General features: G+C 62.4%; 1 protein-coding gene across 4 annotated transcripts in view; it reads right to left on the reverse strand.

Moving 5' to 3' along the window:
- Positions 1–974: 974 nt before the first annotated feature.
- SUSD4 (sushi domain containing 4) overlaps positions 975–13,813 on the reverse strand; it is a 93,538-nt gene continuing 80,699 nt past the window's right edge. For 3 of the 4 annotated variants that reach the window (XM_047848192.1, XM_047848189.1, XM_047848190.1), the window contains 4 exons: positions 7,041–7,232; positions 5,938–6,082; positions 2,874–3,250; positions 975–2,129 (listed from right to left, as the gene is read on the reverse strand). In XM_047848192.1, the coding sequence (XP_047704148.1) occupies positions 2,101–2,129; positions 2,874–3,250; positions 5,938–6,082; positions 7,041–7,232 (743 nt within the window). In that variant the 3' untranslated portion in view covers positions 975–2,100. Of the gene's footprint in view, positions 2,130–2,873; positions 3,251–4,926; positions 4,957–5,937; positions 6,083–7,040; positions 7,233–13,813 lie in introns of all 4 variants that reach the window. The other variant, XM_047848193.1, reaches the window with a different exon arrangement.

Genomic DNA, 13,813 nt, shown 5'->3' on the forward strand with positions numbered 1-13,813 from the left:
GGTGGAGAGGGCTCTGAAGCGCCTCAGGGCACCGACCTGACTGCCGACCACTGCCCAGGGCAGCACCAGGACCCAGAGGGGCTGCCGGGACCTTCGAACGGAGAGAGAACAGGATTGAGATGTGCTGGGGCCATCACGAGCATCCTTTTCTGCCACACAGGCTCACTATAGAAACAATCACGGGGAAGAGCATTTGTGGGTGAGACGCTGACGTGACCAGAAACCAGAGGGACCGAGGGGGTCCAGGGGACTCATTTAGACTCTAATGCGGAGAAGCAGCACCTCCTTCCAAGAGGCCTCGATGCTGAGAACACTGCTGCCGCTGACACCTGGGTGTCCGTGGCACCTGCGGGACCGGCCTCCCAGGTGCAGGGCTGGAGCGGCACCCCTGCACGTGGCTCACCGGTGACAGGGCTGCTCTCTACTTTGGGAGGGAGAACACTTTCCGGGGCCCTTCCCAGCCGTCCCGCAGGAAAGGAGGCACTTAGCCAGAGGTCTCTAACATGCTCTCCGCTTGGGGCCTGGGAGGGAGGACAGGTTCAGGCCTGGGGAACACCTGGGGAGCACCTGGCCTGGCCGGGCTCCTGGCATGGCTGCCTGGAGGAGGCGGCCCACGCTGGATCCTCAGCGGCCCCTCAGCCGCCCCTGCCCCCTGCCTCTTGGCAGGCCAGGTGGCATTTAAGCAGAAACACTGATGAAAATTCAGCTCCTTCCCTGCGGCTCGTGATACAAAGTTGTGCCAAACGAGGTCTAGCGAGTCAACACTGCTCCCCACACGCCCGGCGCTCGCTGTCCCGGGGGTTCTCGGGCCCCTCCCAGCCGCCGCCCTCAGCCCCGTCCCTGAGGTCACTGATCCTCCCCTGCCCGCCCGGCCCCACCCCGATATTAAAGTCACACTTCAAACTGTCACTTTGTTTTTAATTTTTACTCAGTCTGCGTCCGGATAAACCAGGATTTGACCAAGCTCCCAGCTCTCTCCGCTCCAACCACGTAGCAATTTTATGGATCAGAGTTTTGTTTCTATTTGTCTAAAGCCCAGAGGAAGAAAGAAATCAAGTCCACAGATGAACATGTATTTGAAGAGACATTTCAGGACTTGGGAGACTTCTTCATCCATCAGTTTCTTAGGAACAGCACCCAACGGGCCCGGGGGAGGCCTGCACAGCAGGTGCACAGGTAGGTGGGCGGCCGCAGGCCCCTGGAGGGAGGGGACAGCCGTCTGGGCTGGGCGGCCCGTCTGCTTTGCAGACAAAATAGAAAGAAAAACTCCAACTTCATTCATACTTTATTTGGAGGAAGAACACGTGTACAGAAAATCTCTGTTTTGGAAAATAAACTGTATGGCTGTTGGGGGCGACGCTGTAACGGGTAATGAGGGGGCTCGCGGCTCTTGAGACATGTGGTCACGCGAGTCCTTAAACCGCTGAACGAAACGTTACCTTGTAACGTTCCCTGCCAGGCCCCGTGTCTGAGCACATCCGACCATCCCCAAAGTCACCAGACTCACCCAACGCGCCGTCTGCGCGCCAGTCCGTGGACAGACGCTCATCACGCTTCACCAAAGGACGGCCTGGAGGGCAGAAACTCTGCTTCTGGACAGGCTTCCAGAAAGCAGAGTCCGCCCTCGTCTTTTCCTTCCTCCCTCGCTGGGATTGCTGCGCCCGCTCTGAGTACAGTGTCGGGTCAAGGAGGTTGCCCCAACCCCCCCCCACCGGGAGCCTTCCCCAGGGGCCTCCCGCGGGAAGCACAGCCCCCAGACGGAGCCTGCGTCGAGCACGGCAGACCTCGGGGCGAATCGGTGAGGGACATGCTGACAGAGGAGGCAGGCAGCGCCCACAGCACAAGTCACGGGATTGCTCCGCAGCAGGGACACGTTGGACACCTTCTCCAGGACCGCCCGGGCCCCCTGCTACCCTCCACTGTCGTGAAAACCGCCGCCAGCCTACCAGCCGCAGAGTCGAGTCTGCGATGGATGATGTGAGTCACGGCCCCCAAAGCTGGAACCCCCCAGCGCCCTGGAGCTCCGTCCCCCTGAGGCCTCACCCCAGGGCGCACAGTTCACATCCCCGAGGGGCAGGAAGATGGTCGGACCTCTGCTGGTCAGGCATCTTCTTCCATCAGAGGGATCTCTGTAAAAAGAGAGCCCATTACCAGCTTAGCTGCAGGGATCTGGGAACAAAAACTTGATTGAAGTGTCTGTAATTCCCGGTGTCAGAAGAAAACGCCAAGTTCCGCGTAAACTGACCACATAAAGCACTCATTACGGCATCTTTGCTGGAAAATCTCACACCAGCTCACGCAAAATAAAGTGCTGAGACCTTAACCCCGTGTCCTAGCGGTCAGACCCGCCAGAGGGCGAGATGCTGTGCAGAGGCAGTGGGCGGGCAGGAAGGAGGCCCATCTCTGGGCCACCTCGGCCATCACGGCCACCACACACCCGGACTGGGGCCCTCGCGTGCCCCGCGGTCCTCTGCGTTCCCCGGGAGACCCTGGTTGCCCCCACTTCTCCGAGAGCTACACTGGCCTTTCCTTGTGCTGGGCGCGCGTGCCCGTTTCTTCGTCCCGGCGAGAGGCCTGTGTGCACACGGCTTCTCGGGGCCGCCCCACAGGCGCCCTGGTCTCCCGTGTGCGTGCGTGCATGCTGACCCCGGCACCAAGCTCTTCCAAGCCCTGCCTAGCGGACGGAGCGGGCAGAGAGCTCCCTGGCTCGCCCAGACGCCATGAAACCACCGCGGGCTTCCTGCTCTGACGGCTTGGGGCCTCCTGAAACCTGCACCCATCACGTGGGAGAGGACGGCCTCGCTCCAGGCCTCACACAGGGAGAACAATGAGCGGCAGGAGAGGCCAGGGGCGGGCGCGGGGCGGACACTCACCGTCGGCGATGTCGATGCCTGGGCTGCTGGACGCCGTCTCCCGCGCCGAGCCGGCCCCCGTGTCAGCGCTGTCGGGGCGGGGGCCCCCCGGGCACGCGGAAGGTGAATACAGACTCTGGAGCGGCTCGGAGGAGCCTGAGACGCCATCACAGGGCTCTGAGCCCCCTGGGCCCGTGTCCGTGTCCCCTGAGCCGGGGTATGCCGGGGGGCTCTGGTCGTCCACAGGCAAGGGGCAGCCTGGGCCCACGGGGCCCAGGTACCCAGGGCCTGAGGCCCTCAAGCTGCCACTCACGGCCTCGTCATAGGACGGAAGCATGACGGGAACCCCGTCCACCACCACGAAGTCCGGGTCGCTGCTGGAGCTCCGGGGAGGCCCCCTGTGCCGAGGAGAGTGGCGCCGACAGGTCAGAGTGGCGTGCCCCCCAGGACGGAGGCCCCCAGCAACCCCCAGGATGGAGGCCCTCCCACCCTGTGCAGCGGAGGCCCCCCAAGACCGAGGCCCCCCACCCTGTGCAGCGAAGGCCCCCCCAAGACCGAGGACCCCCACCCTGTGCAGCAGAGGCCCCCCCAAGACCGAGGACCCCCACCCTGTGCAGTAGAGGCCCAAGACTGAGGCCCCCCAAGACCGAGGACCCCCACCCTGTGCAGCAGAGGCCCCCCAAAACCGAGGACCCCCCAAGACCGAGCCCCCCCAGGACTGAAGGCCCCCCAAGGCTTGTGATGGCAGCGGAGCCCATGTTGAGCCTCTTCCGGGGCCCTGTCTGGCAGATGGTGGCACTGAGGGCCATGGCCACACTGGGACAGCAGCGTCCCCCTTTGTCTGGGCCCCACTGGCCCCTCAGGCTTCCTCCTCCCCAACCTCCGGCCCTGAGCAGGGGACCACGTGGCCCATCCCGCTGTGCCTCCTCAGGGTCGCTCAGGAAGCCCTCTGAAAATAGAGGAGCTCCACGAGCCAACGGGAAACCAGGGGCCCTCAGCGCGCGAGGAAACGTTAGACCCTGCGCTTCTTAGACTCCGTTTTTGTTTCCGCTCCAGCGTGAAAGTCACCGATTCCCATCAAGGTAGAAAAGGGAACACCCACGTCACCACCCTAGTCATTACGCGGCCCCTCCACCCCCCACCCAGCAGCCGCCAAGGGTGGCCGCTGTCTCTGCGGGCCTCGCCCCTGTGCGGCCCGTCGCCCCGACGGGGGTCTGACCACCGCGCTGCGTCTGTCCCCCAGAGGGCCCGAGTGGCTGGTTGACTCGGCTTCCTAGTTCCCCGCTGGGCCCTGGCACTGAGTGACGCAGCCGGAGGATAAATGTCCAGAGGGGAGGACCCAGCCGGCGGGCAGACCTGAGCGCTGACTGCCACGGCCCGGCTCCAAAACCCGGGGAAATGCCACGTGTGGATGCGGGCGCTGGGTGGAGGGGCACAGTCCTGGAGACGGAGGGAGGCGGGCAGGGAGGGAAGGCGAGCTGGCCAGGAACGCTCCCCGCTCCCCCCGCGAGAGGCTGCGTGTCCCCGTCCCCAGCCCGTGCCCGTCCGTCCTCTGGTCTCACCCGCCGACGCCGGGCCGCGGCTCGGCCCCCATGCGCTGCCATCGAGCCCCTCGCTCTCTGGTGTTCCCCGCCCCCGCGTGGCCCGAGAAAAGTCCACTGTGGGCTTGTCCCGAGAAAGCCGTCGTCTGTGTGGCTAACCGAGAATACTCGAGGGTAGAAAAACACCACGTGAAAGAGTTCGGGGCACATTTTAAAAACTCCTCGTGCAGTGGATGTTCTGGAAGCTTCTCTCCCAAGCAGACGTGGGGAAATGGCCCCAAGCACCCAACGTGCCACAAATCACGTGTGGGTCAGCCCCCCTCTGCAACCTTAAGTCTTCTGTAGATGCTAGGACTGCTCACGATAGATCCCAGTCCCTTGATTAGTAAGTCAGATGTGAGGCCACAGAGCACAGAAGGTGCCGGCATCTCAGCAGGGGCGTGGCTGGGGCAGCTGCACGGCTCAGCGACACGGGGCCAGCCTGGGGGCCTGAGGGCCGACCAAGCAGCTCCACGGCCTCCCTCAGTCCTCACCTGGCCGGGAGCTTGAGAGACTGGACCTTCCTGGAGGCAAGAGGGGGAAGGGATTCATTCCAGGAGCCTCCCCCACTGTCAACCTGCCTTTCCAGGAAGGCGCGCACAACTCTGGGGGCCACACCGGCCCTGCGGGTGAAAACAAAGCTTCTTCTGGAAGCACGGGGTCCCAAAGGGACTGACACGGGCACGCAGGCCTGAGGACACTCGAGATCCCTCCGGGTGAGGTGGCTGGTGTCGGGGAGGCCTGGCCGGTGATCTGGCCTCTGTTTCCTGAAGGTCACAAACTCGTCCCCGGACAACATCAGCAACGCCTCCCTCCTGGAACGGTGGTCAGCCAGCAGCAGGGGTCAAGGGTCACGCCTAGGTTGTCGGAGAGGCCGGGGCACCGTGTTCCCAGCAAGCTCCTCTTCTGGGATGACCGCCGTGAGGGTGGGGGCACCAGTGTGAGCCCGTGTGTGCGCCAGCCAGGGGAGGGCCAGCGGGTCCTTCCCAACCCCCCACGTCCCGTCCAGAGCCCTGTCTGCTTCCGGAGGCTTCCCTGGCACGTTGGTTTGGAACCTCTGCTGGGTCTCACGCCTTTGCCCGCATCTCCTACTTAGTTCCGCCCCGGGGGTGATGGGAACGGGCCCCGGGGGCCCTGCACGGCCACAGCCCCGACTCTGTGGGTCCATCTCCACACCCCCCACGCCTGCCCGGAGCCGTCCACCAGGGGCGCACGAGGACACGGTGGGGAGGAAGGAGTTGAGCCCTGCCCAGCTCCGTGCTCCGAACGCAGACACCCCCTCCCCCCTCCTGCGCCCATCCAGAGCCGTCCACCAGGGGCGCAAGAGGACATAGTTGAGGCGGGGGGGGGGGGGGGGGGGGGGGGGGCGGTGGGAAGAGTTGAGCCCTGCCCAGCTCGGTGCTCTGACCCCAGACACCCCCTAACCTGCGCGCCCATCTGCCAGGCCTGACCCAGTGCTCCCACCACCTTCTTTCTCCCGGCTGCTCGAAGGCCACGGCACTGACCTGACGGGGAAATGGGCCTTGAACTTGGTCTGGAACATCCTGGCCAGGATGACGAGCAGCAGCACCAGCAGCACGCTGGTCGCCGTGAACGCCACGACCTTCCACGTGGTCAGGAGGGTCTCGTGAGTGCTGGGCCACGTTTGCTCTGCGGGGAGAGAACAGAGCGGCGCCAGAGGCCGAGCGGGCACGAGTGTGTTTGCTGGATGGATCTGACCTGGGGGGGCTCCGCAGGCAGGCTGGTACTGCCCCAGGTCAGACCCCCCGCACCCCAAAGTCCGTCCCCAGTGTGGCCTCTGTGCGGCTGCCGGCAGGTACGGAGGGCGGACAGCCTGGTGCGCAGTGAGAAACGCACCTGCTTCTCTGGCAGAGAACAGGGGTCACTCTCCCTGGGCACCCGGGGCAGGGGGGTGGGCTGGGACTGTCGGCCGTGCTGGAGAAAGGGACGGGGGGTAAAGGGATGTGTCCTCGGCGGCCTCTCATCCACCTCTGACCGTCAACACGTCTGCCAGGAGGAGAAGGCAGGAGCGGCCCTTCCAGGGGAGTCCCCATCCCTGGGGCCCAGGCCCCCCGTGTGCGCCCACCATCCTCCCTTGGGGCCGCCCCCTCCCCGTGTAACGGGTTCCCATCCAAGGGTCACCAGACGTCCCAGGTTAATAAGCGCTTCCCCCACATACAGCGGCCAGGGGACAGGTGCTGTGGCAGAAAACCCCAGGGCGAGTGGGTGGGACCAGATGGGCGAGAGACCGAGATTGTGGTCACTACCCTGGGCTCCTGGGACCGGTGGTGGGTTTGCTAGCATCTCGCTAGTAGCTAGGAGGCCCCCGGGTGTGCAAACGGCCTGCGGTTTTCCAAGTGGGCGCAGGTCTTACCTGCAATTACACCTTCTGTGTTCTACGCGCATCAACTGGAAGAGAAAGGCCGGGCTGGCGCCCAAGGGCCGGGGGCCTCCTCGGAGGGAGGGACGGGGCTGGGGGAGACCCCGTGCGCAGAGGACCGCCCTGCCCCGGGGCGGGGAAGCATCTGGGGCCCCAGCGGGGAGTTTCGGCGACCCGGGTGTCCCTCACGCCGGGGTGGGGAGGGGGCTGTGACCTCACGCTGCTCACCTGACTTGATGCAGTGAACCTGGTAGGAGGGGAACCACTCCCCGTACTGGCAGGTGATGTACTTGTAGTCGCTGGTGAGGCTGTAGCCGGGGTCGCAGTAGAACTCTACCACGGTCCCGTGGTTGTAGCGCTCACAAGGCCGCGGGTGGCAGACGAAATCACCGTGACTCACGGTGGGAGGCAGCGGACACACTGGGGCAGCGGGGAGAAAAACAGCTTCAGGACTGGCTCGGGGATGGCGCCTGGGGCCCGCGGAGCCCCTGCCGCGCCCCGGGCACGTGCGGGCCGCAGGGGCCGTGAGAACCTCGTCAAAGACACGTTCATCCTACGCGGCAGCGCGGGTCTCTTTATCACACAGTACTGACCGCGAGTGTTATAACGCACCCGACAGCCCAGTACCTGCAATTAAGAGACTTACAGAGAAACACTCTACCGACGGGAGCCGCCACCCCAAGCCCGTTTCTGCCCGGGGCAGGCGCCTGGCAGGGGAGCACGGCGGGCACAGGGGGGCCACCGAACGCTGTGACCTCGTGCACGCCACACGGCCTCTCCAGGCCCTGCTGTTCTCCCCTGCAAAATGGAAGCCTACCCCACCCACTGTGATTTGGTTTTTCTGACCCCAATACTCTTTGATTTCAGGGGAAGAAAAAAGGCATTTTCAGTTTCCTCTCTGGGCAGAACCGCTGGTGCTCCGTAACCCGTCCCTGCACACAGTCCAGGCACAAACTACCAAGGCAGCTCACGGCCACACGTGGGGGAGTCCCGCACCGCCGGCGCAGACCCCGCACACGCGGGCCACACGACAGCAAGAGGGGCCACTGCGCACAGTGTCCCGAGGCGGGGGGAGGGGGGCAAGAGGCCCTCTACACTCACTCCTCCGGCCCTGCGAACACCACTGTGGGGTCCTGTGGGCTCCTCGTGGATGGGGAACGGGAGCTCAGAGCTCAGACTCCCTGGCAGCCGCCAGCCCCGGTCTGAGCTCGGGCCCGGCGCCTGGCCAGCCGAGCGACCCCGGCCGGCTGCTTCTCGCCTCTGGGCCTCAGTGTCCTCACCCGTGAAACGGGAGAGTCCGAGGGCTGTTCCGACAGAATGTAGGTGGACGGCCAGGAAGGCCAGGACCCGAGCGTCTGAAGCCAGAGACCCCAGTGACACTGGGGGACGTGGCGGGGTAGGGGCCGGTGGGACTCCAGCCTTCCCCAGGCTGAACGATGCTGTGTGCACCAGCGGGACGGCAGAGGCCAGTGGCGGGGGGCGGGGGGGTCTATGTCTGACGGTGACCTCTGCCCACTCAGGCAGCTGCCTGGGTCCCCCTCCACTACCCCGGAGCCCCCTCAGTCCTGCAGTGCAGAAGGCCCTTTCTGCGCTCAGGGGCACACAGGACAGAGAGGCTCGTCTAGCGCAGGCTCCGCATCAGTCCCAGAGCCACAGGGATCGGGAAACTACCGGAACGTTTCCAAGGCCCAGCGAACAAATGCGCCTCAGCAGCACCCCCTCACTTGCCCTGAAGGACTAAGGACCGGTCACACTGTGGCATTGACCCTGTGGCAAACGGTCCCATATTCTGCTGAGAATGACGAACTGGACGCTGGACAGATCAATCATCTAGGAGGGAATTGGGGGGGCCGCGCGGAACAGAGGGGCAGGGCTCGGATGCCCCCAGATCTGCACGCGACCCCCACTCTGTGCTGATGAGCCAGAGTGCGGGGCTGTTCCCCTTCTGGGGTTTCGCCATCCAAACACTGGGGGACACTGTCCCTAACTTCCGTGCCCTGGGGGACGTGCTACAGCCCCGACTATCCCTGCCACCCCGTGCAGCCAGGACCCCACACGCGCATGTCAAGGCCGCATCTTCTCGATGCCACACGCAAACCACCCACTGCAGAGACTTTGATCCCGTGGCTGCCGCTGCCGCTGGTGAGACACACGAGCCACGAAGTGGGGACGTTTATCTGCACATCTCATGGTGTTTCTACTGACTGAGCCTGGCCCACCATCGGCTTTGCTGGGAGGGGACCGCCCACCTCGTGTCCTGCTGGCAGCCAGGGTGGGGTGGTCTTTCACTCGCAAGAGACGACGACGGAGACCATAATCATGATCCCGGCAAGCGGCTTTCCAGTAACAACGTGGGAGCCCTCGGGGCTCGGGGGGCGCCCACCCCCAGCCCCTCTCAGAGCCTGGACAGAGTCTGCGGCCCCCTCCCCTGCACCCCTCCCGGAGGGACAGACAGATCTACACAGACAGATGGCACCCCTCACCGGAGGCCCCACACAGGCGAAACTCCGCTCGTGGTTGTGACTCTGACACCGGCTGCTGCCGCGTCCACACAACACCAAACAAGCCCGGGAAAGCCCGCGGGCGGCGGGAACAGACCCCTGGACGCGGGTTTCCTCAACGTCTCTTACAACTCAGAAAATATTAGGTCCAGTCAGGGCTTCTGTGGGCCTTGGGGTCCCGAGGGTGTGCTGGGACTCAGCCAGGACTGGCCCGTAATCCCTGCCCCCTTGTCACTGCCCCGTGTCCTGTCACTGCTCTGTCCCCTGTATCACTTTGTCCCATGTCACCACTCTGTGTCCTGTGTCACCGCTCTGTGCCCTGTGTCAACACTCTGTCCCCTTGTCACCGCTCTGTCTCCTTGTCACCGCTCTGTGCCCTGCATCACTGATCTGTCCCCTTGTCATCGCTCCATCCTGTGTCAGCGCTCTGTGCCCTGCTGTATGACACAGGGTCACGGCTCCTTCCTGCTTAGCAGTAAGATCTCTACCAACCAAATGTCTGCAAGGCGCACTATTCATGAGAGCTCGTCTCCTGTGGGCTGAGGAAGGGGAGTGGGAGACGGGTGCAAAGACACAGGAGCCCCACCCGCTCTCTGCTTCCCCTCTGTCCCCCTCCCCTCCCACGGCCCCGGGCTCCTCTCCCACGGCCCGCGGCACTGCTCGTGATGAGTGTCCACAGTCGGAGTGAAGGAACCTTGCAAACCTTCACAAGGAGCTGGAGGGCCCGTCCCCCTCCCAGGGGAAACCCTCAAGTGTTTCTGGTCCCGTGGAAGAGGAAGTTCAGGCATGATCGTAGTTTTATCGAAGCTTCTCCACCATGTCGACACTGACACCTGCGTGCATTTTAGGGGCCTCAGTGAAGGGGGCCCGGGCCAGCCGGTGCCACCCTGGGAAACACAGAAACGCAGAGGCCACGTTCCCAATCCGCTTAAAGCAACGCCCTCTGCCCCTTCCCACCATGCACCTCCTGCCACACACTTCCCGCGTGTGCAGCTCCCAGGGCAACAGGGTGCCAGATACAAATGCAGGGTTCGGTGTGGACATGGCATGTGGCCCGGGGCCGACATCTGCCACAGAGACGCAGCCGCGCGCCCGCGCTGGGTGGGAGAGGCCGGAACTCAACTCCAGCAGCACAGCCGCTCCAAGCTGAGCTGTGACAACGGCCCCCTGCCGAGCGAGGCGGAGGACGAAAGCACACACAGACCCTACTTTTCTGGGTGGAAAAACCCCAAAAGGTTGCCAAGGGGCTGGTGCAGGGGGGCCCCTCCGTATGGGACACGGGTGGCTGCTGTCCAGTGTCGGATAGACGGGGGCCTCGAGGGGCCCGGACACACACCCTTCGGACGCGTCAGGGAAGAAGCCAGGAGAAATCAGGCCCCTTGCTGGGTCTCACACAGCCGCTCCGCGGGCTCTCACCTGCCCGAGAGACCTCTCCAGCCTCTGCCCGGGCCCACCAGCAGCATCGCCCAGGGTCTGGAAAAACCCCAAGTTCCCTGCGCTTCCAACGCCCCTAGAATCACCCCTTGGGTCTCCCCTTCTCTCACCTGCAGTCCTGGCGCAGGACCGGCCCCTTCCAGGCAGCTGGCAGGTGCCTGGGGGGCTGGAGGCAGGTGGTCTGTCTGGGCCGAGCTCGGGGAAGCCTCCCTCACTGCAGGGTGGCCACGAGCCGCAGGCTAAAGGGCCCGAATCGGGTACGGGTGCTGCTCTGTTGGGTCTTCCAGGGCGCGGGGCGCTCTCAACCACAGTGTGGGGGGAGGAAAGCATTTGCCAGGGCCCGGGGTCCCCCAAATTCCTCACGGTCCACCCTGGGCCCTGGCGAGAAGCATCCTCCCACTGACCCCACCTCGTGGGGGGTGAGCCCACAGCGGACTCTCTCCGTTCCTCCTCTAGGGAGGAGCCCCCTGGACGCGGCGGTTGTCCTGCTCTGTGGGGTCTGCGACGCTCACATGCCTGATGGACCCTGGCTCGGCAATCCTGGCTGGCTTCTTGTGGGAGGCAGACCGCACCAGCCTCTCCATAGACGGGGCTTCCCTACAACACAGCTGACCCGCCTCCCTCGGTCGTGACGGGGCCACGGAGCCTCACCCCGCACACCCGAGTCTGGGCTCCTAAGTCTCCAGCCTCTGAGCATCTCGTGGGGACCCCCGGCTGCTCCTGTGCAGGCTGCTCACTACATGGCGGGGGGGGGGGGGCAGACGGACGGGCCCTAGGGTCGGGCAGCAAATGCTGCTTGTGTTTGGGGTGCTAGAAGCGGACGCACAGGCTGTCTCCTGCCGGCGTGTGGGACACTGTCATTTGCCAACGGGCAGGCACATCTCAGACGGCCTCTCCCCTGTCCTTCCGTGCACCTAGGGCCCTTGCCCACCATCTGGGCTCAGGGAGGCCCAGCTCGTCCTACTGCCCGAAGCAAAATGAAGCTGGAAAGAAAGGCTGATGCATATCTAAGTGGCAAAAGTGATTTCTCACCTGTCTTCCTGTTTTGCGTGCTCAGCACACGGCGCCTGCTCTGGCACAGAGACATGGGACTGATTACCCCGGACGCACATCTCAGGCCTTCTGGAAGGGCCTTCCCACCTCTCGTCTTATGTACTGACTGTGTTCTTTCACCCTCTTTTTAGAGAGAGAAAGAGTGAGCAGAGCAGGGACAGAGAGAGAGAGAGAGAGAGAGAGAGAGAGGGAGGGAGAGGGGGAGAGAGAGGCTCACACAGTCAGCAAGGAGCCGGACGCGGGGCTCAATCCCATGAACCGTGAGATCATGAGCTGAGCTGAAATCAAGAGCCGGACGCTCAACCGACCGAGCTCCCCAGGCGCCCCATCTTTCACCCATTTCTTAATTCATTTAACAGACGTGTTTTGAATCGGCGCTGGAACCCGGCACTACGCTGGTCCCCGTCCTCCGGGCTGACTAAAGACGAGGACAAGTAAGTAGACGATGAATATTCACGTGGCTGGTAAGCCCTGTCCGCAGTCCACAGAAGGAAGCATCAGTGCCACCCTCGCACGCACACACGCACTCACACACACTCACACATGAGGTGGGTGAAGTGCCAGGCACCCCGCCTCCCGAGGGGCGGAAGGTGCTGGAAACTCCGGGCACAGACGTTGTTTTATAAACAGTAAGATGTGTGCTGGCCCTTGTGGGGGATTCAGGAATGGGGGGTGGGGGGAGGCTTAAAACATGCAGGCCAGGCCAGCTGGCTTCCCCCCACGGGACGGGCCAGAGAACAGCCGCTGTGCACCCCACGATGGAGACACAGAAGACCCCCAGAGAGCAGGTGAGGTCATGGGCCGTGGGCTAGGACCATGGAAGAGGCAGGCTCCAGCGGGACGGCGTTAACCGGGTCAGTGCCGGTGGGGAGCCAGGGACAAGAAAGGAACGGGGCAGGCTGTGTGTGGCCCGACCCCATCAGGAGGGCAGGTCCACGTGGTCCCAGCCCCTGGTGTGGGTGACGCAGGGACCCTGTGATGGCGACACTTACGGGTCACCTTGACTGGGCTGCGGGCGCCCAGACCGCTGGTTAACCATCACTTCTGGCCTGTCCGTGAGGGTGTCTCTTGTCCAGCATTTGAGTCACAGACGGGGCAGATGGCACTTCCCCCTGTGGTGGGCACCATCCAGTCTGCTGAGGACCCGACACAACAGAAACGCAGAGGAGGGGCGAGACTCTCGCTTTGCACAAGCTGGGACTCTCCTCTCCTACCTCCTGGGACCCCAGCACTGGTGCTCGGCCCTCCTGACTCGGGCTGAGTCACACTGCTGGCTCTCCCGGACCTCCAGCTCAGAGACGGCACGCTGCACATCCCGGGGCCTTCCAGCCTCCATGAGCACGCACGCGCACACACACAGGGTACCTGTATGTACACTGTGATTATGTACACACAGAGTATATGCCCTGTGATTATGTGTATATAGTATACACACACAGTGATTACATGTATATACAGCACATGTAAACTGTGATGAAATATGTATATAGAGAATATTATATGCACTGTGATTGTGTGTATATGTATATATATAGTATGTATTTACACAGTGACTACATATATACACGGTGTACATATACACACATATATAAATATATATACACATATACATATAAGTATATATACACACACACTGTATATATTACATATACATATAGCATGGCATACGTACTGTGATTACATGTTTACATAGCATATATATATATATATATATGTATACACTGTAATGAAATAGGTAGATACGTTACGTATATATTCACTGTGATTGTGTATATGTGTATATATATATATATATATATATATATACACATATGTGCGTGTGTGTGTGTATATACATATATAGTATGTATATATCACACCACTGGCATAGATATATGCAGTGACTATGTATATACAGAGTGTGTACATATATACTGATTATGTTTACACACACACACATGCGTGTGCGTGCGGTACAACATATACATTGTGATTATGTATATATACTTAGTATATACATATATACTGTGGTTA

This window comes from Prionailurus viverrinus, unplaced genomic scaffold, assembly GCF_022837055.1.
Source record: "Prionailurus viverrinus isolate Anna unplaced genomic scaffold, UM_Priviv_1.0 scaffold_53, whole genome shotgun sequence".
NCBI classification, from domain to species: domain Eukaryota; kingdom Metazoa; phylum Chordata; class Mammalia; order Carnivora; family Felidae; genus Prionailurus; species Prionailurus viverrinus.